The 25,792-nt window shown below is 51.7% G+C and overlaps 1 protein-coding gene across 1 annotated transcript; it reads right to left on the reverse strand.

The window, feature by feature from the left end:
- Positions 1–25,792, reverse strand: LOC122153573 (the record flags this gene model as incomplete). The annotated part of the gene is made up of 2 exons (XM_042793985.1): positions 1–1,002; positions 24,920–25,792. Coding segments are annotated over 2 exons (1,875 nt in total), but the record flags the coding sequence as incomplete, so codon positions are not given.

Below are 25,792 nucleotides of genomic sequence, written 5' to 3' on the forward strand. Positions count from 1 at the left end.
TCATCCTGTTACAAGTTTCCTCAGGGCATCCTTGATCTCCTTGTTCCTCATACTGTAGATGAGGGGGTTCACTTCTGGAGGCACCACCGAGTACAGAAATGACACCACCAGGTCCAGGGATGGGGAAGAGATGGAGGGGGGCTTCAGGTAGGCAAAGATGGCAGTGCTGATAAACAGGGAGACCACGGCCAGGTGAGGGAGGCATGTGGAGAAGGCTTTTTGCCGTCCCTGCTCAGAGGGGATCCTCAGCACAGCCCTGAAGATCTGCACATAGGAAAAAAGAATGAAAACAAAGCACCCAAATCCTAAGCAGGCACTAGCCGCAAGAACCCCAACTTCCCTCAGGTAAGAGTGTGAGCAGGAGAGCTTGAGGATCTTGGGGATTTCACAGAAGAACTGGTCTATGGAATTGCCTTGGCAGAGTGGTAGGGAAAATGTGTTGGCCATGTGCAGGAGAGAATAGAGCAGCCCAGTGCCCCAGGCAGCTGCTGCCATGTGGACACAAGCTCTGCTGCCCAGGAGGGTCCCGTAGTGCAGGGGTTGGCAGATGGCAACATAGCGGTCATAGGCCATGATGGTGAGAAGGAAGTACTCTGATGATATAAAAAATAGAAACAGAAATATTTGTGCAGCACATCCTGCATAGGAGATGTCCCTGATGTCCCAGATACAATTGCTCATGGCTTTGGGGAGAGTGGTGGAGATGGAGCCCAGGTCGAGGAGGGAGAGGTTGAGGAGGAAGAAGTACATGGGGGTGTGGAGGTGGTGGTCGCAGGCGATGGCGGTGATGATGAGGCCGTTTCCCAGGAGGGCAGCCAGGTAGATGCCCAGGAAGAGCCAGAAGTGCAGGAGCTGCAGCTCCCGTCTGTCTGCAAATGCCAGGAGGAGAAATTCAGTTACTGAGCTGCTGTTGGACATTTGCTTCATCTTTGAGTAATGAGGGCCTGCCCAAGGAGAAGAAGGCAATGAATGGTTAGCACTGCCTTCTCTGATGAAAACTTGCTTCATTTCTCACTGAACACCCACCTACTCAGATCTGTCATTCCAGAAGTGCCTTCCTGCCACTCCCTGGCTATATCTCTGCTGTTTGCTGGCTGAGGGTGCAGTGGGGACCAAGGGATTCTGCTGTGGGATCTGCAGGAGTCAGTCCTGCTGTGCCCCAACAGGCAGAGAGGAACCCGCAGTGATTTCTCCTTAAATCCCCTCATGAAATCACAGAGATTTCAGCACTGTCCCTGCCAGGGCACCCGGCTGCAGAGCAGAGTTGTGGGGCTCTGCTTTTCTTGATTTTTCACCTCTTGCCCTGTCTTACCTGAGCAGTGAGGTTTGAAGGCAGACAGCCTTGATATTTCTGCTACACTCAGGAGTTCTGTGGAGATCCCAGGGATGCAAATGGACAGAACCTCAGTGCAGAGTGAGGAGAGCCACTCTGTCCATCAGACTTGCTCTCAGCTGCCCTGGGCTTGTAACTCTTGAATCTGGAGGAGGGTCACCCCCAGCTCTGCCCTTGAAAGGAAACTCCATGCTGCTGAGAGCAGAGGAATCCACATTAAAAATCCCCTCCCCATGGAAGATCTCTGAGCTTTTAGATTGCTAGCAGATGGGGTGTTTGGCAAAATGGTCATCTTTCTCTGCAGCCCATGGAGAGCTTTTCCCCAAGAGCCTCAGGCTAGAAGGGGCTGGGGCACCTTGCTCCCCTGGACACATCTGCATGGTAGGACCTGCAGGGCCAGTGGCTGAGCTGCAGCTGAAAGCCCCATCCCCAGAGAGCCTGCAAACCAGAGCAGCAGCAGCAGGGGCAGGTGGAGAAACAAGGAGAAATGCCCCAATGCTTCTGCCAAGGAAGGCAAGGCCAGGGAGGGACAGACGGACACTCGGGGGAGTCTCCTCTGCTGCAGCTCTGGCTGCAGAGGAGGCAGCTCCTGCCCTGGAGCCCGGGGCCTGGAGGGCAGAGGCTGTGCTGGCTGGGGGAGGAGACCAGGGGGGCTTCTTAGGGAAAATCTCCTTCACTGAAGGGCTAATAGGGCAGTGCCCAAATACCATCCCTGAGCCATTGCTGACAGCCTGTTTCTGTCCCTCCCTGCCAAAGCGTCTGGTGCCTGGAGCTGTCCCTGCCTGGAGCTGATTCTGTGTCCCCTTATCTCCTCCCTGTCAGTGCTGCCAGCCCACATCCCATCCACCCTGTGTTCAGCTCTGCCCTGTGGACCCCTCCTGGCAGCAGGACACTGCCCAGGGATAGCCATGTGTTGTCAAGCTGTAAGAGGACACCACAGCAGTGATGGGGCTTTCAGTAGGCAAAGCAACAGGTGAAGGGACTTAAGCAGTTTCCTCACAGAACTTCACAGCTCTCACTCTAATGCTGTAGGAGTCTGGGTCAAACATAGCTCCACTACTATTCACACCCTCCCAAATACATCAGAAAACTGTAGGCACAGATCCTAGAAAGCCCCTTTCCTTCCACGTAGACCCTGCCTTGATGTGCTTCTTGAAAACCTGCCTCTGGCTTTGTGGTGGGGCTAATCTGCATCCCTGATCCACGCAGCAGCAGCCTCTGGAGAGCAGAAGGAGCCTGCCCTGGTGGGGGTCTCTCCTTCCCCCCACAGCTTCTCCCCACAGCGCCGTGGGGAGCTCCCCGGGCAGGCTGAGTGCTGACCCTGGCAGGCGGCAGAGTCCCTGCCCCAGCACACAGCACCTGGGGTGCAGGGACCCTGCTGGGAAGGACAGCCCTGGGCACCCCTGCCTGCACACGCGGCTGCACACCCCTGCAGCCAGCCCCGCCAGAAGGCAGCCCTCATGCCCTGGCCCTCGCAGGGGGCACCAGGGAAGCCCTGCTCGGGAGCACCTCTTCCTCCTCCTCCTCCTCCTTCTCCTCCTCCTCCTCTAGGCAGGAGGCAGATTCCTGGCGGCTCTGCCGCCTTCCCCAGATCCCTCCCCGAGCTGCAGCTGCATTGCCCTGCACCCCCAGACTTACTGTGGCCAGGGCCCTGACGCTTTCTCCTCCTCCGAGCTCTCAGCAGCCTCCCAGCCCAGGCTGCCTTGAAGCTGTGTGTGCCTCGCTGCTCTGCCCTGGGTGCCTGCAGGCAGTGCCCCCAGCCCTGCTGCGCTTTGCAGAGGAGCTGCTCCTGGGCAGAGCTGTCTCTCTGCAGCGCTGCCCACTTGCCAGGAGCTCCCTCTGGCCCAGGAGCCCGGCCCAGCTCAGCACCACAGCAACAGCCCAAGGTGCCACTTGCTGTGGCCCCTCTGGGCTCCCTCCAGCTGTCCCTGGGGCTCCAGGGAACCTGCTGTGACACAGCCTCATGCAGTCAGTGGTTTTCCTTTCGTCATCTCTGGAGAGACTCTTAGTTTCAGTACTAGCATTTCCCCTATCAGGGAAAGAGTTGGCTCGAATAATCACCTTTTCTTGACTCATCTTTAGGCTGGACAGCCAGACAGGGACAGATAGGGTTCTCCTTTACCCCTGCTGAAGGAAGGGATTCAGCTGAGTCCAGTCGAGGCATCTCTTCCTGTGTTTGTTGTCCTGAGACTCAAAGTAGACTCAGCTCACTGCCATTACTGCCACAATGATTTCAAGAGGTGGGATTCCTCTTACCTGTCTTCACATTATCATTAAACGTGCTCCTGCAGGTGAGCTCCTTGGCTCAGCTCCCATGGTAATTAATGAAGGGGGAGACCAGGAGTGAGCTGTTCAAATACAAATGCCTGGTGACAGCTGAGGTGTCAGGGGTGGCTGAAGTCATGGGCAGGAACCTGCAAACTCAGATGGAGCAGTTCACAGAGACAGCAGGGCAGCATCTGTGGGCATCCTCTTGGAGGCTGCTGGGAATTGTCTTTGGCCAACTGAAATGACAGCTGATGCCAAAAATAAGGGCAACTGAACCTGTCCCTTCTCATTAAGTTCAAGGCATTTTGCAAAGTTATTCCTCTGAGCAGCTGGAGTCATGTGTTATAGGGACAGCTCAGTCTCTCTCTTCTCCTTCTGCTGTATTTACTAGATGGCCACTGATGACGTTGGCAGTGGTTTCATGTTCATCCCCACATTGCCTTACTGAATCCAGGGAATCTACTCAATCTCATGTCCAAATCCAGGCCCACAGAGCTTCATTAGAGGTCAGGGCTGGCAGGGACAGCACAGGAACTACAGGAAAGCAATTCCCATTCAGGGTTGGTGTAAGACAGACACCCCTGACACCATCACAGAGTGATTTGAGGCATCAGCCATCAGATGCCACCAGAGAAGCAAGATCTATCTCTCCTCTACCCAACAGCTGCAGGCATTGCATGAACACAAATGCCCCCACACGAGGTCTTCACCCACTCTCTTGATGATTCAATCAAGGAACAGACCAATCATTTTCACAGTGTGCTTGGGTAAATCTTGTCATCAGGGATAACTTCACTTCCAACAAAGGCCCTCACAGGCAAAAGGGATATCACTGAAGTAAAATTATTTCTTTCCAGGGATGCACTTCTCTGGCATTGGGGACATCACGGTTTGCTCACTCTCTTGGCATCCAATTTCAGCTTTATGTTTCCATCACCACAAACTCTGGCCTGTATCTGCTCTGAAGCAAAGCCTCTGAACACATGGGGACTGGGACACTTGGTACCAGGTTTCTCTAAGACAAGTCAGAGCTTGGCCTGGTGCTACCCCTGAGGTGCTACGACCCAAATGTGCACTGATGACCTCAGCCAGGAGAAGAGGGAGCCTGTGGGTTTTGACATGAATGGAGAAACTGCCGTAATCTTTTCGAAGCACCCCAAGGAAGTCTCTGGCTGGAGAAGCCTGGGCCTCACTGGGGACTTTAATGGCCCCGGCATTTTCTGGCAGAGGAACACAGCAGCATGCAAACAGTCCGGGCGGTTTGGGGACAGCTTGTTTTCACAGCTGCCAGATGGGCCAACAAGGGCAATGCAAACCTGGAGCTGACACTGGCAAGCAAGGAAGAGCTGGTCAAGGGTGTGAAGACTGGCTGTTGGGACAGTGATAGCGGAGTCTGAGCTCCTGAGGACAGTGAGGAAGGGGAATAGAAGACTGCAGATGCCGATACTCAGTGGAGCAGATTTAGTCTAATCTGGGGAGTTTTATTGGGGATCCCACTGTCAGTAGCACTGATGGGCAGCAAAGCCAAGTGTACGTGATCTTCAAGGACAGCATCCTCCAAGCACCGCAATCTTCTGTATCAAAAAATCATCTGAAACTTGAAAGAGAATTCAAGGGCAACAAAAAAAGATTTTACAATTTTAGGAACAGTCCAAAAAGAAATAAGGGTAATATGTGGTCACAGTTGAATATAGTATGAGTAGGTGGCAATAGAGCTGAGATACTTCATGTCCTCTTTGCCTCATATTTCACCAAGAGGTTCTCCTATGGCATTGTGCCTCAAGGCAGGACTCTAGAGGAAAACAGCCAATAGTGGAGGGGAATCAAATCAGGGGCTACTTGACCAAACTCAAATGTTACCCATCAAATGGAACCAGATGTATCACTCTGTCTTTACATTGGGGGAGAGAAAGTGTCATCAGCTTGCTGATCCTTGTCCATGGCCCATGAAAAAATGTATGAGAATGTACAGAATGGTTTAAAAATTCTAAAAATGAAATCTTCTTTACACACTGATTACAACGATGACTCTTCTGCATATGTTTCAGATTTTACCAAACATCCTCATTCATGGGTTGATTCAGTTGCCCACGAAGTGGTGGCTATGGCCTCCAAGTTACACTGGGGTAGCTGAAGCCCTCACATTTGACTGGAAAATGTGACCCCGGGATGATGGGAGACTTTCCTGAGCAGGAGTTGGTTACAGACACGGTGAGCCAAAGCAACTCAGTTGAGACAAGTCATTTCTCTCACTTGAGTAGAAGAGGAGGCCTGGAAAATTGCACCCAAGGTGTCCCCTGTTGGAAGTGAATGAGAAATGAGTGGGTCTAGATGCTGCAGAGCCTACTTGCAGACCCACCTGTAGCCCAGGTATACTGGGATGGGTGCAGATTTGGAAATCCAGAAGACAGCATATTTTATCTTCTGTCTCTTTGATTCCCTCTGTGAACTGATGGAGCTCATCACTTGGGTTTGTGAGTGACTATGAATGAATATGGACTGAGTCTGGGCCAGGGCATGCCCTGGGGTTTCTTGGTATCTCTGCTTGACAGAAAATATATTTTCCATTGCTCTAAAGCCGCCTGCAGTGTGGAAAGTGGACTTCAGAAGACGTAAGGTAGAATTAATATAGAGCAAAGGACTGTATTTTGTTTTTTACTGAACCGTGCCTTCATTTGGTTTTGGTTTTTGGCAATTAAGAATCATCCTTCTGTGTCTGTGTGCACCTCGATTCCCAAGTACAGCAGGTGGGAGTTGGTGTGAATGGGCTGAAACGTGCAGCTACAGACCTGCGTGGAGAAAACTCAGATTGAAACAAAGGTGCTGTAAGTCCCATGAGAGAAATGTGGGATTGGACATAGGGACAAACACTGTCCAGAGGGTGTCTGACATACAGGGTCTAGACTTCCCTCCATATTCAGACTTAATCAGGAGATGCTCTAGAAACAGTATCAATTGCAGTTGGGTCATATCCCTTAGTGTGTAAGCAGAAAAATAAAGATTAGTGGAAAAAGAAGAGGTTTTTTTCTTATTGACATTTAGTACTGAAAAATTATCACTGTGATTACAATCCTCAAACCTCAGAAGAATTCAACCCAGAAGAATTGAGGAATTCAGTTCTGCTAAGAGACTTGACTTGTTCAGGCTTTTTGCATGTTAATGAGCCCTCTGGTGCCAAATTGCTGAACTGCAGATCCTGGAAAGGGATTGAACTGGCCTTTAGAGAAGTCGGAGTCAGCAGGAACCCTCCAAGTTCCTGAGGGTGTCAGTGATCACCACCGAGGGCCATCACTGGAGAGCCCATGGAGGGAATGAGGAGACAAGGTCCCTGTCCCTGGGGGTGGTGAAGCAGGAAGGCAGAGGCACTGCTGCCAGGCTGAAAATCAAATGTTCAGGCAACTGTGAAAGCCTTTGATGCGTTTCCTCACACAGGATGTTCAAGCCCTGACCCCCATAGCCTGGGAATGGGGGATCCTTCCCCTCAGGGGATGCTGAGGGTTCTCCCTGGGGGCAGTGAGATGTAGGGGGGTGTGATGCTGAGTGCAGGACAGAGGGAGGACTCCTCCAGGCTGTGAGGAGGGTAGAGGAGGAGGCAGAAAAGTGCTGTGGCTGTAATGAACTGGTGTGCTCTCAGGGACCTCAGTGGAAGAGACAGCAGCCATCGTCAGAAGGACAAGGCTTTCAGTTGTGTTGGGGGGTCCCAGTCACATCGGAGGGGCCATTCCCACCACAGGCTGCCCTACACTTGCCTATGCCTGTGCCTGTTTCTCTGAAGATTTTAACCCACACCCCTGCTTCCCCACCTCACTCTGATCCCATGGCATCCCAAGATTTACTGGTGACACTCTGTCCTCAGTCACTATTTGTTCAAACACAAAACTGTCGTTTTCTCTTTTATTTTGCAAATTGCTGTGAGTTCCCCATAACCTGTGGAACTTCTTCCAAAGTCCTGCTATTGCTCCTCAATTGTCAAAGTTATCCCTGAACCCAGCCTCACTTCAATCTTCTATATAGCTCCATGTCTCAGCACTGAACTGCACACCCCCCTTCTTCTGATGCCTCCAAATCAAAACTCTACCTCTTTCACTTCTCTATGATACACACCCACACCTCCCTCTGCCACACACCTCGCATCTTCCTTTCTGTTACACACACACTGCCACCCCCCCCCCCCCCCCCCACTCTCTCCCTGCACTCCCATCTGTCTCACACACCCTTCCTCTTCCCCTGCAGCGATGGGACCTCAGCCCAGGAGGTCTGTGCATCCTCCAGGCTCCTGGATGTTTCCTGAGGCCCATCCACATGTGGGGAGTGAAGGAAGGAAAGAGAGGTGTCTCAGCCTCCCCATCAGCCCCAGGGCTGAGGGCCAGCCATGGCATGAGGAGACGGAGGCCAGTGTCTCCCTGTGTCCCTTGCTCTGGTCTCCCAGGCATCCTTATTGTCCCCTGCCAGCAAGCCCCTCTGGGCCAGCCCCTCTCCCAGGAAAAGACTCCTGGCCCAGGGGCTCCTCAGGCTTCTCCCATTGCCCCAGCAATAGAGAATCTTGCTCCAATCTGGTGCATTCAGAAATAGGTCTGTCCTGAGTGGAACAGGTGAGAAGGTAAAGAAAATACAAAAAGACATCCAGAAATTGAAGTAGGGGATATTTCCCAAATTAAGTGAACTGTCTTAATCAAAACAACATAAGATCTTAGGGTCCACAGACACAGACTCTGGTTACAAATTAAATAACTGCAGCTAGATATTGGCCAACCACAAGATTTAGAAAGAGAACTAAAGATTTTTGAAAATGAGCTAGAGAAAGATGGAACAGCATCTCAGTTTCTAGCAGAGGAACATATTTTCACTAACATAAGTGGCAATAAATGCAATGCCTTCACTGGAGTCTGGGAATTCAAGCATAAGTCTTCTTCAAGTGTCACAGGTTCTTCCAGGAAGGCCTAGGTTCCTGTGGGCTGCCACCATGGATCCTGGTACCCTTGCCAGCACATTCTTGGGGATGACCCATAGGTAAAGTAACTCAGAATGTTCAGGTAGAATCTAATTAAGCTCATCCATGAGCTAAGGCAAACCCTCTGAGCAGAGGGAAGGACAGTGAGTGCTGGCCTAACAGGAAGAAAGATGTAGATCTCTGGTGTAGGAACTGTCTTTCTCCTGCCATGACCAGTGCAGATTACGCTGGAGTTAAAGCCCCAGTCCAGCACCAACGGAGTGAAGACCCAAGGGCACAACTGCAGATTGATTTCATGGGTCTTCTGCCAGTGACAGCTTGAAACACCAAATGCATCTTGGTAGTAGCACATCCTATTAGTAATTGGACAGAAGCCCCTCTTGCATGGTTGCCACCACTGCAAATCTACTGTTTAACAGCGTCATTTCTTGATGGGGTGTGTTGCACAGCACAAACTCTGATCTCGGCTTTGTCACAGTCATTATGCACGAGCACTGCAAAGCCTGAAGGCACCATGTCCCAGGCTGGTTCTGTCCAGCTGTGGGGCAGGGGAGAGGGAAAGGCCAGGAAAGGGGCTGGGTTTGGCTGTTGAACGTGGGCTGCAGGAGAGAGGAGGAGTCAAGGGAGTGGGTGGGGAGAGATGGGCAAAGGCAACATCAATGGTGGTGGTGATTGTGAGGCCATGACTGTTACAGGAGCCTGATTGGCCAGCAGCTGGCCCCAGCAATTTGGGGCCAACATGTGCATCACAAAACCACTCATCCCAGCAGAGACAAGCTAGGGACAGAGAGGACAGGGAGAGACAGGTCAAGGGCAGGTGGCAGGAATGGTGATGATGATGAGGTGGCTTCCACTGCAGCAGCCTGACTGGCCCTCAGGAGACATGCTGGCCAGCAGGCATTCTGAGGTCATCCAGTGCATCTAAGGCACCCAACAGAAACGACCTCCTTGGGGAGGGGAGGGCTGAGGCAGGTGGAAAAGGCCCACCTGCATTCTGATTCTGGGGGCACCTCTGTTCTTGTGACCTGAGCAGCCATGGCAGACAGGAGGGCAGGCAGGGCTCATGGGCACCCTGCTCAGGACTAGCCCTGAGACTGCTGGAAAATCTTTTCGTTATCTCCAGGGTGAACATCCCCTGTTTCACCAAAACTTCCTCTTTCAGCCTCTTAACATGCTCCGTGGTGGAGAACCCCATTCTGTGTTCTTCAAGACCTCCTCATAGGTGTGGAGAGGCTGCAGGGAGGTTCCCCTCAGCCTTCCCTTCTCCAGGCTGCACAAGCCCAGCTCCCTCAGCCTCTCCTCACAGGCAAAGTGTTCCAGCCCCGGCCTGTCTTGGGGGCCATTCACTGAACCCCCTCCAGCTTGCCAACATCCTTCCTGTACTGGGGATCTGCAATCCGGACACAGTAACCAGGACAAGCCCCTCTCATGATCTCCTGGCCGTCCTGCTGGCCACAAAGTCCTGGGTGCAGCTGGCCTCCCTTGCTGCCAGGGCACACGGCTGCCTCCTCTCCAACCCACCCAGACCTTTCCCACAGGGCTTCTCCCAGCCAGGCAGCTCCCAGCCTGTGCCATTGCCAGGGGGATGTCCTGCAGGGTCACACACGGGCACTTGGCCTTGCTGGGTTGCCTGAGGTTCCTGCCAATGCATGCTCTCCTGCTCGTTGAGCCCTTTCCCTCAGCACACAGGCCAGGAGACCTTTTCAGTACAGAATTAAACTAAGATGGCATTGAGTGCCCCTTCCCCACCTGTCTCTGCTGTTATTAAATCGCCCTCACCCTTCATCAGCAGCCCTGTATTTTCCTTCTTAACCTTGGCCTCTAATGTGTAATTGAAACTCTTCCTTTTACTCTTGACTTTTCCTTTCAACCACCAGCTCCAGGCAAGCGTTGCCTTCCTAAAAACAATGAGGTCCATACATATAAATTTGTCTTTTGTAAACTGTCCTTGCTGTCACCTCCTGGCAGCTGCTTCATGGTCCCTGTCAGAGCCAGACCTGTCCGTGCACTGACGCAACCTCCCTGCCCCATAAATGCATTATTGTCAAGGGAAGACCCGTGGTGGAAGGAAGGTGTCTAGGCCAATCCAAGCCATGGGCAGTGGAGAAAGGGAACAAGGGTGGGCTGTTGTTATGCTAGGCTACTGTACTGCAGCATCTGTACCTAAATAGATAGACAAAATGGATCCCTCCAAGAGTTGGACTTGAACCTTCCATTTATCCAGAACCTGGCCCTGGGATCCTCTCATTCCCCTGCTCCACCATGCACAAATGCTGGGCCAATGCAAACCTCCTGAATTCCAACAAGGCCAGGTTCAAGGTCCTGGCCATGCATCGGAGCAATCCTAAGCACAGGTACAGGCTGGGCAAAGAGTGGATTGAGAGCAGCCCTGCAGAAAAAGACTTGGGGGTAGGAGTGGATGTAAAACTGACTATGAGCCAGCAACGTAAGCTCGCAGCCCAGAAAGCCAACCGTGTCCTGGGCTGCATGAAGAGAAGAGTGGCCAGCAGGTTGAGAGAAGTTTTTCTCCCCCTCTACTCTGCTCTTATGAGACTCTACCTGCAGTGCGGTGTCCAGATCTGGGACCACCAGCATAAGAAGGACACGGACCTGCTTGAGCTGGGCCAGAGGAAGCCGTGAAGATGATCAGGGGGCTGGAGCACCTCCCCTGTGAGGACAAGCTGAGAGAGCTAGGGGTGTTCAGCCTCAAGAAGAGAAGGCTCCAGGGAGACCATCTTGATGTTTTCCAGTAATTAAAGGGATCCTGCAGGAAACGTGGCAGGAGATTCTTGATCAGAGATTGTAGGGAGAGGTCAAACGTTAAGGTTTAATATTAGAAGAGGTTAGATTGAGATCTAAGGAAGATATTCTTTACTGTGAGGGTGATGAGACACTGGAACAGGTTGCCCAAATTGGTGATGGTTGTGTCCTCCCTCGAACTTCTCTAGGCAACCTGTTCCACTGTCTCCACAGTCTCATGGTAAAACATTTCTTCTCTAAATCAAATCTAAATCTAAAATCATTGTCCCTTTTCCTGCCAATACAGGCCCTGATAAAAACCCTCACTTGGTCTTTCTTGGCCTATGACCACTCTATTTTAATACAAACAACTTGGCAAGTGCCTAGACATCTCCCAAGATGGGGTTCAGATGCCTCAAGCGCATGAGCAGTATAGGGAGGTTGAATGTCGTAGGAGAGTGAAGACTTGGGACAGTCTAGGAGTAGACTGACAGTGCTTGAAGAGAGGTTTCAGAGATGTTGATTTCCTTCATAGTAGAAAACAGCATGAGAAAGAAATAATGCCACAAAGTGCAGCTGGGGAAGGCCAGAGTGGAGACAAGCAACAAAGCAAAGCATCACTCAGAAGGATTCTGGATCAGCCCAAGGCTTTGTGTTTCAATCAAGAGCCAGGGAGGATGGTGAGAGATCAGGAAAGGAAGGAAGAGGCTCAGGTGCAAGCGAGGTGAGACAGCTGGGGGGATGAGGACAGCCTGCAGGGAAAGAGCACAGGGGATACAACCCCATAGGACAGCCTGTGGTGGAGATGACAGAGGGCTGTGGGAAAGGTGAAAGCCCCCAGTAAAGTCAACCCCATCACGATTTTGGCTATGGCTGTTGTCTCTGCCACTGATGCCTGTGAGGAGGCACAGTCCCTTGCAGCACAGGGGCCTCATGGCCTCCTTGTGCATCCTCAGGAGCCTGGGAGGTGCACATCTCCATAGCCCCTACCCCAGGAAGAGCCCTGAGGAATGTGGGAGGGACAGGATCTCCCTTCCCAGGGGCTGGGGGTCACGTCATGGATATGTGTTTAATGGGCACAGGGCCTGGCCCTTTGCCTTAATGCAACACGTTCAGGTTTACATAGCTTCAGAGCCACCTTTCCCTTGATTTTCTGAAACTGTCATCACTGCCTCCAGATTTCTGCTCTAACAAGACCCTGGGGAGGCTTTATCAACAGTGGCCCTCAGTGGAAACAATTAAAGCCACAAGAAACTTTGGAGTTTGAATCCAACTTTTTCAGAGGTTTCTTCAGGTTCTTCTCACTGCCTGAGGTTCATGGACTTGTCACCAACCCCTCTTGAGGGGTCATTAAACTACCTTGGGCTGTTGCTGTGGTGCTGAGCTGGGCCGGGCTCCTGGGCCGGAGGGAGCTCCTGGCAAGTGGGCAGCGCTGCAGAGAGACAGCTCTGCCCAGGAGCAGCTCCTCTGCAAAGCGCAGCAGGGCTGGGGGCACTGCCTGCAGGCACCCAGGGCAGAGCAGCGAGGCACACACAGCTTCAAGGCAGCCTGGGCTGGGAGGCTGCTGAGAGCTCCGAGGAGGAGAAAGCGTCAGGGCCCTGGCCACAGTAAGTCTGGGGGTGCAGGGCAATGCAGCTGCAGCTCAGGGAGGGATCTGGGGAAGGCGGCAGAGCCGCCAGGCATCTGCCTCCTGCCTGGAGGAGGAGGAGGAGGAGGAGGAGGAGGAGGAGGATCTGCTCCCGAGCAGGGCTTCCCTGGTGCCCCCTGCGAGGGCCAGGGCATGAGGGCTGCCTTCTGGCGGGGCCGGCTGCAGGGGTGTGCAGCCGGGTGTGCAGGCAGGGGTGCCCAGGGCTGTCCTTCCCAGCAGGGTCCCTGCACCCCAGGGGGCTGTGTGCTGGGGCAGGGACTCTGCTGCCTGCCAGGGTCAGCACTCAGCCTGCCCGGGGAGCTCCCCATGGCGCTGTGGGGAGAAGCTGTGGGGGGAAGGAGAGACCCCCACCAGGGCAGGCTCCTTCTGCTCTCCAGAGGCTGCTGCTGTATGGATCGGGGATGCTCACAGCTCCAGCTCATGCCCAGCTCATTTCACAGGGAACTTGTCACAAATATTTTCAGCTCAGAGATATTCTGTTTGTTTCTGTTCTTTCTGGACTCTCTGCTTCCAATTTTCCCTAGCTCCTCATGGTGGGAAAGGAAACTCAGCTGTGCAGATGAGAGCAGGGGCTGACACACTTAAGCTTTCACAAAGATATTTAATATGAACCTCAGTAAGTGCCTTCAGCCCCCACCAGCCTACTGAACACACCATCATCACCTTTCCATTTTCATCAGGTTTGCGTGGGCTGTGCTTTAAGCCCTGCACACACAGAGAGGCTGCAGGGCAGACCTGTGCTCACAGGGGCTGGGATGGGGACTGTGAGCACTGGCAGGGAGGAAACATGGGCTCAAAGACAGAACTGCCAGCCTGGACAGCTGGAGGCAGTGGAGACCTGGGCAGGGAGGGAGGGAAATGCTAAGGGAAACCCTGCTGCAGGGCAGACTCCTTCCCTGAGCAACACTCCTCTTGTCTCCTCTGCCACCCAGCACAGCCCTTAGCCCGTGGCTCCTGGCCGTTAGTCACCTCCTGGCCCAGCAGCCCAGCAGAAGGGATGAAGTGCATCTCTGCTGCCAGGGGCCCAGTTCCCGCTGAGCAGGGCCTGAGGGCGACTGTCCTGCATTGCTGCTGTCTGGGAGGTGCTGTGCAGAGCTGGAGAAGAGAAAGGCTTTCCTGAGTGCCCGTCTGTCCCTCTCCTTGCCTTGCTCAGATGCCCTTGGTGTTGCTGACAAGCTCTCTGGGAAGGGGGGTTTCAGCTGCAGAGTCAGGCACAGCTCTTGTGAGCCCTCCTCTGCAGATGTGCCCCCAGCAATGAGGTGTCCCAGCTTTCCTCTAAGCTGTGAAGTTCTGGGCAATGTAGTCTGTGAGGCTGGGCCAGGAGCTGGCTCTCCCTTAAGAATTTTCCATGGTTCAGACCCTTGGCTCTCTCCTTGGGGTGTCCATCCCAGCTGTCTGCTGCTTCCAGGGGACTCTGTGAGCCGTGGGTGTCATTGGCTAAAGTGGGGTGCTGAGACTTGGAGAAAGGGTGAGTCATCTGTTGCTCTGCAGTGGATCCCTCTGCTCTCAGCAGTGTCTGGTTGCTTTTCAGGGTAACAGGGGAGTATAATCACACTTGAACTCAGAAAGATGCAATTCAGGGCAGCTGGGAACAAGACAGAAAGACAGACCAGCTGCCCTCACTCTGCACTAAGGCACAGAAAATCCTCTTGCCTCACTCGACTCACTCTGATCTCCCTGAGTGCAGCAGAAAACCCTCTCAGCCTGTCTTCTGCTTTCCCCATTCCTCACCACTGGTAGAGCAAATGCTGACAAGCCCTTCTTGGATAGGGCAGGTTTTTTTGACAGTCACACAAAGAGCTGACTCCTTGGCAGACAGCATGCAAAAACCCTTCCCCACATGAAATACTTGTCCAGTACCTACCACAGCTCCAGCTACAGAGCTGAAGAAAGATCTCAAAAAAGGGGGTGCCATGTAGTGACAGGGATGGGATAAGGACAGAGGGTGTTGATATTTATGAGAGAAATATACCCTAATGTGTTGTCATCTTTCCTCCTTGAACAGGCTCATATGTCCAGACAAAGCAAATGTTAAATAACAGATCCATCACCCACTTCCTCCTCCTGGCATTTGCAGACACACGGGAGCTGCAGCTCTTGTACTTCTGGCTCTTCCTGGGCATCTACCTGGCTGCCCTCCTGGGCAACGGCCTCATCATCACCGCCATCGCCTGCGACCACCACCTCCACACCCCCATGTACTTCTTCCTCCTCAACCTCTCCCTCCTCGACCTGGGCTCCATCTCCACCACTCTCCCCAAAGCCATGTTAAATTTACTAACAGACACCAGGGATATCTCTTACTTGGGATGTGCTGCACAAGTATTTCTGTTTCTATTTTTGTTAACATCAGAGTTTTCTCTTCTCACCATCATGGCCTATGACCGTTACGTTGCCATCTGCCAACCCCTGCACTACGGGACCCTCCTGGGCAGCAGAGCTTGTGTCCACATGGCAGCAGCTGCCTGGGGCACTGGGCTGTTCAATTCTCTCCTTCACACTGCCAACACATTTTCCCTACCAATCTGCCAGGGAATTGCTGTGGACCAATTCTTCTGTGAAATCCCCCATATCCTCAAGCTCTCCTGCTCAGATTCCTACCTCAGGGAAGTTGGACTTATCATGGTTAGTGCCTGTTTAGTATTTGGCTGTTTTCTTTTCATCGTGCTGTCCTATGTACAGATATTCCGGGCTGTGCTGAGGATCCCCTCTGAGCAGGGACAGCACAAAGCCTTTGCCACGTGCCTCCCTCACCTGGCCGTGGTCTCCCTGTTTGTCAGCACTGCCATCTTTGCCTACCTGAAGCCCCCCTCCATCTCCTCCCCATCTCTGGACCTGGTGGTGTCATTTCTGTACTCAGTGGTGCCTTCAGCAGTGAACCCCCTCATCTACAGCATGAGGAACCAGGAGATCAAGGATGCACTGAAGAAGCTGATTCAGTTAGCTTCCTCTCAGAGGCAATAAAGTGCCTTTGTTTTTTTCAGAAGTGTTTCAAATTCATCTCTGAAACCTACCGTACATTGATCATTTTATTTGTCTAAATCTTTTTTTTTCTAGAAATATCTGCAGTAACTCTTCTTCCTCAGAAACATGAACCAGCCTCTCTGACCCAGAGACCTTTGTGCGTGTGTCTGGTAGGACAGTACAGCTGGCCTCCTGTGCAACATAACCATAATAAAAGGGATTTTCTTAGTACTGATTCTGGAGGTTGGTTTCTTCTTCCAAAGCTGAGGTCAGGAACAGGCTGAAGGAAATTGCCCCTCTGAGTGTGCTGCTGTGCTTGGGTTCTCCAGGGGTTCAGGGCAGGAGGGCATGGGGGGATGTGTTAGGGAATAGGCCTGTGCTGCCCCTTCACGTGGGGGTGCCCAGTGCAATGGCAATGATGGCTGATCCATGGGGATCTCCCTGGGACCATCTCCCTGTGGTTTTCAGCCACCACTGCCCTGCAGAGCAGCACCGCCAGCTCAGGGCCGTGCCTGAGGTGACATCCCGTGACAAGAGCAGACCTATTTCTGGAGGCACCAGTTTGGGCAGCTTTTCTCTGGCTGGCACAACAGGAGCTGCCTGGGGAGCCCCCAGTGCAGGAGTCTTGTGCTGGGGAGAGGGACGGGCACAGAGGGGCTGCCAGCACTGGGCAATCTTGGAGAGAAGAGCAGCAGAGAGAGGGAGACGCTGGCCTGTGTCTGCTCATGCCATGGCTGGCCCCAGCCCTGGGGCTGATGGGGAGGCTGAGAGCCCTCTGTGCCCCAGGAGCTGCTGTGACCTTCCGAGGGGCTGGGGCTGTGGGGTGAGTGCCCAGAGCTCTGCAGCACCCCCCAGCCTATCTCGCTGGTCATTTCCAGCACTGGCTGCTCACCCAGGTTTATGGGTGAGCGTTGCTGCTAAACCATCTCCATCCTCCTGCTGGTCTCAGTGCCTGTATGGGGGGACCAGCCATCCCTTCCCAGCCTCTCTCCTGGCCCAGACCCTGGCAGACCCCAGAGAAGGGCTGTCTGTGAATCCCCACATGGGACTCAGCTGGGGCTGGGAAAGTGTTGGATACTGGGGGAGCCTGCAAATTGTATATTATGAGATTATGTCTTGCTGGGGCTATGGGGGGGACAATGAACTGATTGCTCTCACTGGCATCATAATGGGGGGAACTTGCCGTGCCAACAAGCAGGCTGGGGGTGTACAAGAAGCTGGGAGCGGACACAACTGGGACACCTGACCTCAGCTGACCAAAGGGACAGTCCATATTCTATGACATTGTGCTCAGCAATCAAAACTACAGGGAAGCAGGAAGGGGAGATGTTTGTAGTGACAGCGCTGGTCTTCCCAAATAACCACTGTGTATGATGAAGCCCTGCTTTCCTGGAGATGCCTGAACACCTGCATGCCTGTGAGAAGTAGTGAATGAATTTCTTTATTGTGTTTGTCACTTGCACACAGCTTTGTTTTATGTATTAAACTGTCTTTACCTCAACCCATTATTTTTCTCACTTTCACCCTTCCGATTTTCTCCCCCATCCCACTGGGGAGGAGTGAGTGAGTGGCTGTGTGAGCCTAAGCAGTCTATTGTGATTAATCCACAACATCTCAGCCTCTCTAGATCTCCCTGGATGGCAACTCTGCCCTCCAGTGTATTGGCCCTTACTTCCACAATTCAGTGGCATCTTCAAACTTAGTGAAAGTGCACTCTTTCAGTTCTTCCATGTCCTTGGTAAAGATGTTTGCCGGGACAGATTCCAGGGTGAACACTTGCAGTATTCCATGTGTTACTGATCTGCCTGCAGAGAAAAATTCATTCACCATGAACTTCTGAACCCCTCCATCAAACCAGCCATCCACAATGTAATGTCCTTACTTGGGCATCTGGCCAGGACCAACGAGTGGTGGTGAATGGCGTTCAATCCAGATGGTGGCCGGTCACAAGTGCTGTTTCCCAGGGATCAGTATTGGGGCCAGTTCTCATTAATATCTTTATCAGTGATCTGGATGAGGGGATTAAGTCCACCATCAGTAAGTTTGCATGCAACACCAAGTTGTTCTGGAGTGTTGATGTGCTGGAGGCTAGGAAGGCTCTACAGAGGGGTCTGGACAGGCTGGAGTGATGGACAAAGGCCGATTGTATGATGTTCAAGAAGACTCAGTGTCGGGGCCAGCACTTCGGGCACAACAACCCGATGCAAATCTACAGGCTGGCGGAAGAGTGGCTGGAAAGCTGCACAGCAGAAAAGAACCTGGGTGTGTTGGTCAACAGCTGGTTGAAAATGAGCGAACAGAGTGCCCAGGTGGTCAAGAAAGCCAATAGCACCCTGCCTTGTATCAGAAATGCTGTGGCCAGCAGGATTAGGGCAGTGATCATCCCTCTGTACTCGGCACTGTGAGGCTGCACCTTGAATACTGGGATCAGTTTTGGGCCCCTCATTACAAGAAAGACATTGAGGTGCTGCAGTGTGACCAAAGAAGCATAATGAATCTGGTGAAGGGTCTAGAGCACAGGTCTTATCAGGAGCAACTGTGAGAATTGGGGTGTTTAGAGTAGAGAAATGCAAGCTCAGGAGCACCCTTATCGGTCTGTACAACTACCTGAAAGGAGGTTGCAGTGAGGTCTGGGCCAGTTTCTTTTCTTATGTAACAAGTGAAAGGACAGGAGGAAATGACTTCAAGTTGCGCCAGGGGAGGTTTAGATTGAATACGAGGAAACATTTCTTTACTGGAAGGGTTATAAAGCATTGGAAAAGGCTGCCCAGGAAAGTGGTTGTGTCACCATTGTTGGAGGTGCTTAAAAGACATGTAGATATGGCACATAGGGCCAGCGTTTAGTGGTGGGCTTGGCAGTGTTAGTTTAATGGCTGGATTTGATGACCTTAAGAATATGTTCCAACCTAAATGATTCTATGATTCTGTGACTGACTGGGAAAATGGGGAGTGAGGCATGGCCTGTTTAATGTGCCTCACATTTATGGAGCTCCTCTATGGGACAGGCAACAGTTTAGGTTGGTGCTTGTCATAAAATCACAGAATGGTTTGGATTGGAAGGGACCTTTGCAGGTCATCTGGTTCCAGCCTCCCTGTCTTGATGATTAACTTCTATTAGTTCTTTTTCTTTTTTTTTTTTTCTTTTTTTTTTTTTTTTTTCTGATTATTCAGTGTTTTTAAGACTTGTCAAAGAAAAACAGCAAGTGCACCAAAAGAGATATTGAGTGAATTGCCAGTGAAAACCAGGTGAGCTACCCCCATGCCTGTGTGTTCCTGGCAAGGAGTCTGTCCTGAGAAGGGGATCCAGCCTCTGCCACTCTCTGGAGAGGGAAATCAGCAGTGCCCATGCCTCCTGGGGACACAAAAGGAGACTTTTACAAGAGCAGCCTTCATGTGAACTGCTTTGGAAGGGCTACTTGAGGATCGCTTACATTGCAAATACTGATTGAATTGACATTGCCCAGCATGTCTACAAAGCAAGCAGAGTGCTACATTGCAGTAATTTACACTTAATTAATTCACTTTGCTTTGTTTCTTTCTTTCTTTCAGGTACTGCTACTCTTAGGGAAATCATGCTAACATCTGAAGGATTCTTGACAGAAGCCTCATGGTGTTTACATCTCAGGGAATGAGATGGCAGAGGCCAAGGGAAGGAAAGGTTGGACACTCATCAGGGATTTAGCAAACCAAAATGTGCTCCCCTCTTCCCAGCACCATACCCTCCTTATCGAGAGAGGTGAGAAACTCTGCAAACTAGATCTGGACTCACAGTTGTGTAACTTATGCCTAGTTGAAAAAGGTGTTTTCATGCAAGATCACATTTTGAGATTTCATCTGAGCCCAAAGCATTTAAATTCACACTACCTCCATCTTCATTCAGATGCTGCGTGATGTGTGAAAGAGCTGTTCTGTATCTCCAGGCAGGATGGGCAAAAATATGATGCCTTAACTGGAAATTATACCCTTGCCAGCAATGTGAATGCAGCAGGCTGGAGCCAAGAGGCCCAAGAAACAAATTTCCCTAGGACCAGCTAATGAAACATCCCGTAGGCTATGGGACTTCCTTTCTGCTGATAAAGAATTTGTAAATCCAGATGATACAGCTTCAAATATTTTTTGTTTCTCTTTGAAACTTGTCTCTCAGCACTGAGGTATTTAGACTGTATTGTTACTTTAAAAGTCTGGTTTTGAAAAACTAGCCCAGTGTGTGGAGATTTTTAGTGTCTAATTCAAGGAGGTGATGGGGGTTATACTCTGGGTATCTCCTATAGGGTTCTGTCATGAGTTTTGCTGAATCCTGATGATTTCCTTGCCTGAGTCTACTTTCTAGAGAAGCCTCACCTGGAGTTGAAAGTACTCAGGGTTGTCAGGAAAGGCAGGCCTTGCCACAACAGATTCCAGCCTTTCCAGCAGTTCAGAAGTTGCAGCCTGATTTGAGAACTAGCTTAGCAATGCTTCCTCCCTGCAGTGCCTGGGGAGAGCTGAGCTGTGCCTGGGTCTCTGAAGGAATTATTGGTGCTATAAGCTCCAGGTCACAGTGCAGAACAGGGGACATATTTTGCTGCTGGCATGTCAATCTCAAGATGTGGTGAGAAAAAGGCAAGGGCAGAGCAGGGCATTAGATCTGAGTCAGGGTTTGCAGAGAGATCACGGAAGGGAAGATGTGGTGGGGTAGAGGCAGAGAGTGAGGCCCCAGGTCTTTGTTCCCAGGCACCGTCAACACAGGGGCCAACCCTTCATGCTGAGCATTGCAGATGGGTGCTGGATGTCCCGAGTCAGGGAACTGCTGATTTTGCTGTGGGTATTTGTGCAGGGAAAGTGTCTGAGTGAGAGCTGAGTCTCAGCCCTGTCTTGTGCTGCACAGGTCCCCAACCCATCTCCCTCCTTCCCCAGATACCCTGAGACCCAGTAACTTCCAGCAGAGATGCTGGGGAGGGGCTGGTGGTGCTGAGTTCCAGCTGGGCTGGGCTGTGTTGGAGCCAGCCCTGGCACTCACCCACCTCAGCTGGGATGGGGGAAAAGTCAGACCAGGGTCTGTGGGTCCATATCACCTGAGCCCTTCTCCTCCCACAGGGCTCTGTCCTTTCTCAGCTTTCTCCTTTTTCTCTCCCTTCCTCACCATTCCACAAGCTCAGACCCTCAGCTTTCTGACATGGACTCTCACTCATCCAGTGGGGAGGGCTGGGGGCTTTACTCATCCTTGTCAGCTCTGATAAAGCTGTTTGTCTTCCTCTCTTCCAGAAGACAAACATTCTCTGCTGGGAGGTGGGTTTGACAACACTGAGAGCACCATGTATTTCAAGGAGCACAGCTGGTGAGGCTGCTTCTCAGGCAGGCACTTTCCCTGGCTGTGCCCTCAGGCATGTCCCGGGCATCGCCCATGGCCCTGAGCCTGCTACTCTCCCACCTCAGCCCCAGGCACCCCCGGGACACCCCTCCCAGTGCCCGGCAGTGCTGAGCAGGGAGCCCTGCGAGCACAGCTGGCTGTGCCAGGTCCTGCTGCTGGGCTGGATGTACAGGGGGGCAGCCCCAAATCCCTGGGGACCCTGTGCCGAGGAGGTGAGCATGGGGAGTGAGTGGTCCTCACTGGCATTTTCCTTCCTCCCTGCACAAAGTCTCTCATGAGATTTCTGGTTGATACACATTTATAATTTTCTTTAATTTCTTTTTTTTTTCTCTTTGTTTCTCACCTTTTCTTTTACTGTCTCACACACAGTGTGGTATCAAGCATCCTTTGTCATGATCCCATTGAACACTCCCTTTGTCTGAGCTGGAAGCTCCTGACCTGCTCCTTGTCAATGCAAGAACTTGGCCTGCTCAGGGCAGGAATGCTCTCCTCAGAAGGGCAGCATTTCTGAGAGCTGAGACCACTCACCCAGCACTGTGCTCAGCCTTCTCCCAGTTTGAGAAAGGACATCTGCCTTGATCTTTTCACAGAAACAATTTATTTCATATCATGGCACTGGTTTTCCTTGGAAGAGCACAGAGGATCTCAGTTCTAAACAGCTATTCTGGTCATGTTGAGAATCCCCCGAGCACAGGAAAGCAGGATCTCAAAATGTGAGCAAATGCACATGATGTTTGCATTCCAGCATGAGGAAGAGGCAGCTCCATGGGGCAAGTCAGCCCTGTGGTCAGAGGGACTGCTCTTGGGACAAGTGGGTCTGTTGTCTTGCAGAACCCAGGTCCCTTAATTTAGTTTAAGGAGAGAGAAAAATAGACTATGAACAAAGGAAAATAGATGAGATTTGTTTGTTTTTTTTTTTTTTTGTAACCTTTTTAATCAGTAATGTCCATCACAGTTCTTTTACTTAGTGTGGAAATGCAGTTGTTCTGTCACAGGCCTCCTTCCTGGCAAGTCGGGGAAGAAAGAGAAACAAAGCTGTATGGAAAAATGGGAAGAGGAGAATCAGACATCACCCACGAAGTTCCTGCTGAGGGCAATGGGGAATGTGCCCTCACTCCAGACTCCACTCTTCCTCCTGTCACTCATCATGACTGTGATTGGGCACATCCTCATCGCTGTTTTGGTGGTGTCAGAGCAGCATCTGCACACCCCCACGTACTTCTTCTGGGGCAATCTGCCCTCCTTGGAGACCTGCTACAGCTCCACCCTCCTGCCCCGGCTGCTGGCCAGCTTGCTGAATGGGGACGGGACCATTTCTGCTCACAGCTGTATGGCTCAGCTCCACTGCTCTGGCTGCTTTGCAACTGCCGAGTGTTACCTGCGGGCCATGATGGCCTATGATTGGTATCTGGGCACGTGCCAGCCCCTGCTCTATGCAGGCTTCATGACCTGGAAGGTCTGCCTTCAGCTGGTGGTTGCACCTTGGCTATGTTGGTGTGTGCAACAGTCCCAGTCTTCTTATCCCAAATGAAGTTCTGTGGCCTCAGGGCAACTGATCACTTGTTCTGTGACCTCTCTGCTGGAGATTGCCTGCAGTGGCACCAGCGTGGTCACACTCACATCCTTCATCTTGTCTTTCCTGAGCGTTGTCTTCCCCTTCCTGTTTGCTTTTGCGTCCCATGTGTGCATCATAGCTGCCATCCTGAGGATCCCATCCAGCATGGGCAGCAGAAGACCTTCTCTTCCCACTCCTCTCCCCTCATTGTCATCTCTCTTTTCTCCTGCACCGTCCTCACTGTCTACCTGCTGCCCAGAACAGCCCCGCTGAGGCAGCTCAACAAAGTGCTCTCCCTCTTCTGCCACTGTCCTCACGCCCCTGGTCAATCCCCTCGTCTACAGCCTGCAGAACAGGGAGGTCAGGGAGGACCTGAGGAAAGCTCTCAGGAAAGACAAGGCCTGCACTCAGGGTGCACAATAATGTTCCACCTGCAGGGATGAATGCTTTGTGCTTCTGTTTTATCTCAGTAGGGAGGCCTTGGGCAGGCCTATGGTGTCCAATGCCGCAAACATTGTTTTAGTAGGGTGTGATATTGAGCACGTTTGTGGGATGGGAAAGGTCGAGAGGAAGACATTTCCTTTTAGAGAGTTCATAGGATCAGAATCAGAATGGTTTGGGTTCGAGGGGACCTTTAGAGGTCACCTGGTCCAATCCCCCTGCAATGAGCAGGGACATCTTCAACTAGAGCTGGTTCATCAGAGCCCTGTCCAACCTGACCTCGAATTATTCCAGGCATGGGGCATCTATCATCATTCTGGACAATGTGTTCCAGGGTTTCACCAATCTCATTGTAAAAACTTTCTGCCTTATATCTAGTCTGAATCTGTTCTCTTTTAGTTCAATACACCTACACACAGGGCTGTTCAGAGACACGAGTCCTTCCCTTGCACACGCAGAGGCAGTGCACTGCAGGAGCCATAGTGTCTCTCTGAACTCCTGCTGCCACCCCCAGAGGCTGGGAGGCACCTCAGCCCTGCGGTGCTTGCCCTGCTCTGCACCCGTGGGAGATGCCCCGAGGCACGAGGAATGGACACAGGGACCGTGGTTCAGGGAAGCACAACCCAGTCCTGCATTCAGGGGGTTCCCCAGGGGATGTGACTCTCTACATGAAGTGACTTCAATTTACAGTCAGTGTCACAGGCCTTCATGGCACCCCCAGGAATAGCTGATGGATTTTGTGCTCACTCAGATTTATTTCACCACACACACATGATGTGCAGGTTTATGGTTTGTAAAATGCAAAGTTGAACTTCTGACATAATCATTTGGTGTCACTCTGTGGAAGGATAAACAACCTCTCTGTTCTGCAGTGAGAGACCTGTGCTGTAAATGGTGGTTGTTATTGTATGATCTGTGACAATTGTCCTGGGGCAACTTCCCCAGGGTGCCCAGCGCACATGGGCACAGGTTAGTCCCCACTTTGCTGTTCCTTCAGGTCTCTCACAGGAGCCTGGCTGTACAAGAACACTGCTGTGTGCCCCTACCCTGCACACACAGACACACGCTTCCACTCCTCACTGGTGATTTCTCTCCTGGGTTATTTCCTGGGCATGGTCTTGAAAGCAACTCTGGAAGAAGACCTAAGCCTTCATGCACTGCCCAGAGAAGATCCCCTTGTCTGATGGAAATGCTGTCATGAAGGCCAGCTCTGTCACAGAAGTGCCCACTGCCTGTCCCTACCTGCAGTTAAAGGACTTCCACACCGTGGGACGCTGACCACAGCACAAAACCACTCACATCTTAGACCAATACAAGGGCTGACCTGGCAGGTCCAGAGAACGACTTGGAGGAAGGATCTCAAAGCATGTCTCTACAGTGTCCTTTATTTTGTTTAACCACAATGAGAGCATGGATCCTCATTTACACAGACTCTGGTTCACACAAAAGATTGATAGATACTTAATGAGAACAGGAAAAAATAATGACACACTTTTTAGCAGAGAACATAATGTGAAGTAAAACAAAGAAAACAAAAAAAATCAATCCCAAAAGACCCAACTAGAAACTACAGACTGAGATCCTGTATGTAATCAGTTACATTTAGAGTTATCTACAGAAGACACATATTTTATTGTTTCTGAAATTCATCCTGTTACCAGTTTCCTCAGGGCATCCTTGATTTCCTGGTTCCTCATGCTGTAGATGAGGGGATTCATTGCTGGAGACACCACCGAGTACAGAAACGACACCACCAGGTCCAGGGATGGGGAAGAGATGGAGAGGGGCTTCAGGTAGGCAAAAAATGAAGTGCTGATAAAGAGGGAGACCACGGCCAGGTGAGGGAGGCACGTGGAAAAGGCTTTGTGCCGTCCCTGCTCAGAGGGGATCCTCAGCACGGCCCTGAAGATCTGCACATAGGAGAAAAGAATGAAAACAAAACACCCAAAAGCTAAACAGACACTAAGCACAATAATCACAACTTCCCTGAGGTGGGATCCTGAGCAGGAGAGCTTGAGGATATGGGGGATTTCACAGAAGAACTGGTCCACAGCATTGCCTCCGCAGAGGGGTAGGGAAAATGTGTTGGCAGTGTGTAGGAGAGAATAAAGCAATGCAGTCCCCCAGGCAGCTGCTGCCATGTGGACACAAGCTCTGCTGCCCAGGAGGGTCCCGTAGTGCAGGGGTTGGCAGATGGCAACATAGCGGTCATAGGCCATGATAGTGAGAAGAGAAAACTCTACTGTTATCAAGAAGACAAAGAAAAAGAGCTGTGCAGCACATCCCAAGTAAGAGATGTCCCTGGTGTCCCAGAGGGAATTTACCATGGCTTTGGGGAGAGTGGTGGAGATGGATCCCAGGTCGAGGAGGGAGAGGTTGAGGAGGAAGAAGTACATGGGGGTGTGGAGGTGGTGGTCGCAGGCGATGGCGGTGATGATGAGGCCGTTTCCCAGGAGGGCAGCCAGGTAGATGCCCAGGAAGAGCCAGAAGTGCAGGAGCTGCAGCTCCCGTCTGTCTGCAAATGCCAGGAGGAGGAACTGGGTGAT

This window comes from Tyto alba, unplaced genomic scaffold, assembly GCF_018691265.1.
Source record: "Tyto alba isolate M040663 unplaced genomic scaffold, T.alba_DEE_v4.0 Super-Scaffold_200000146, whole genome shotgun sequence".
Lineage (NCBI taxonomy): Eukaryota > Metazoa > Chordata > Aves > Strigiformes > Tytonidae > Tyto > Tyto alba.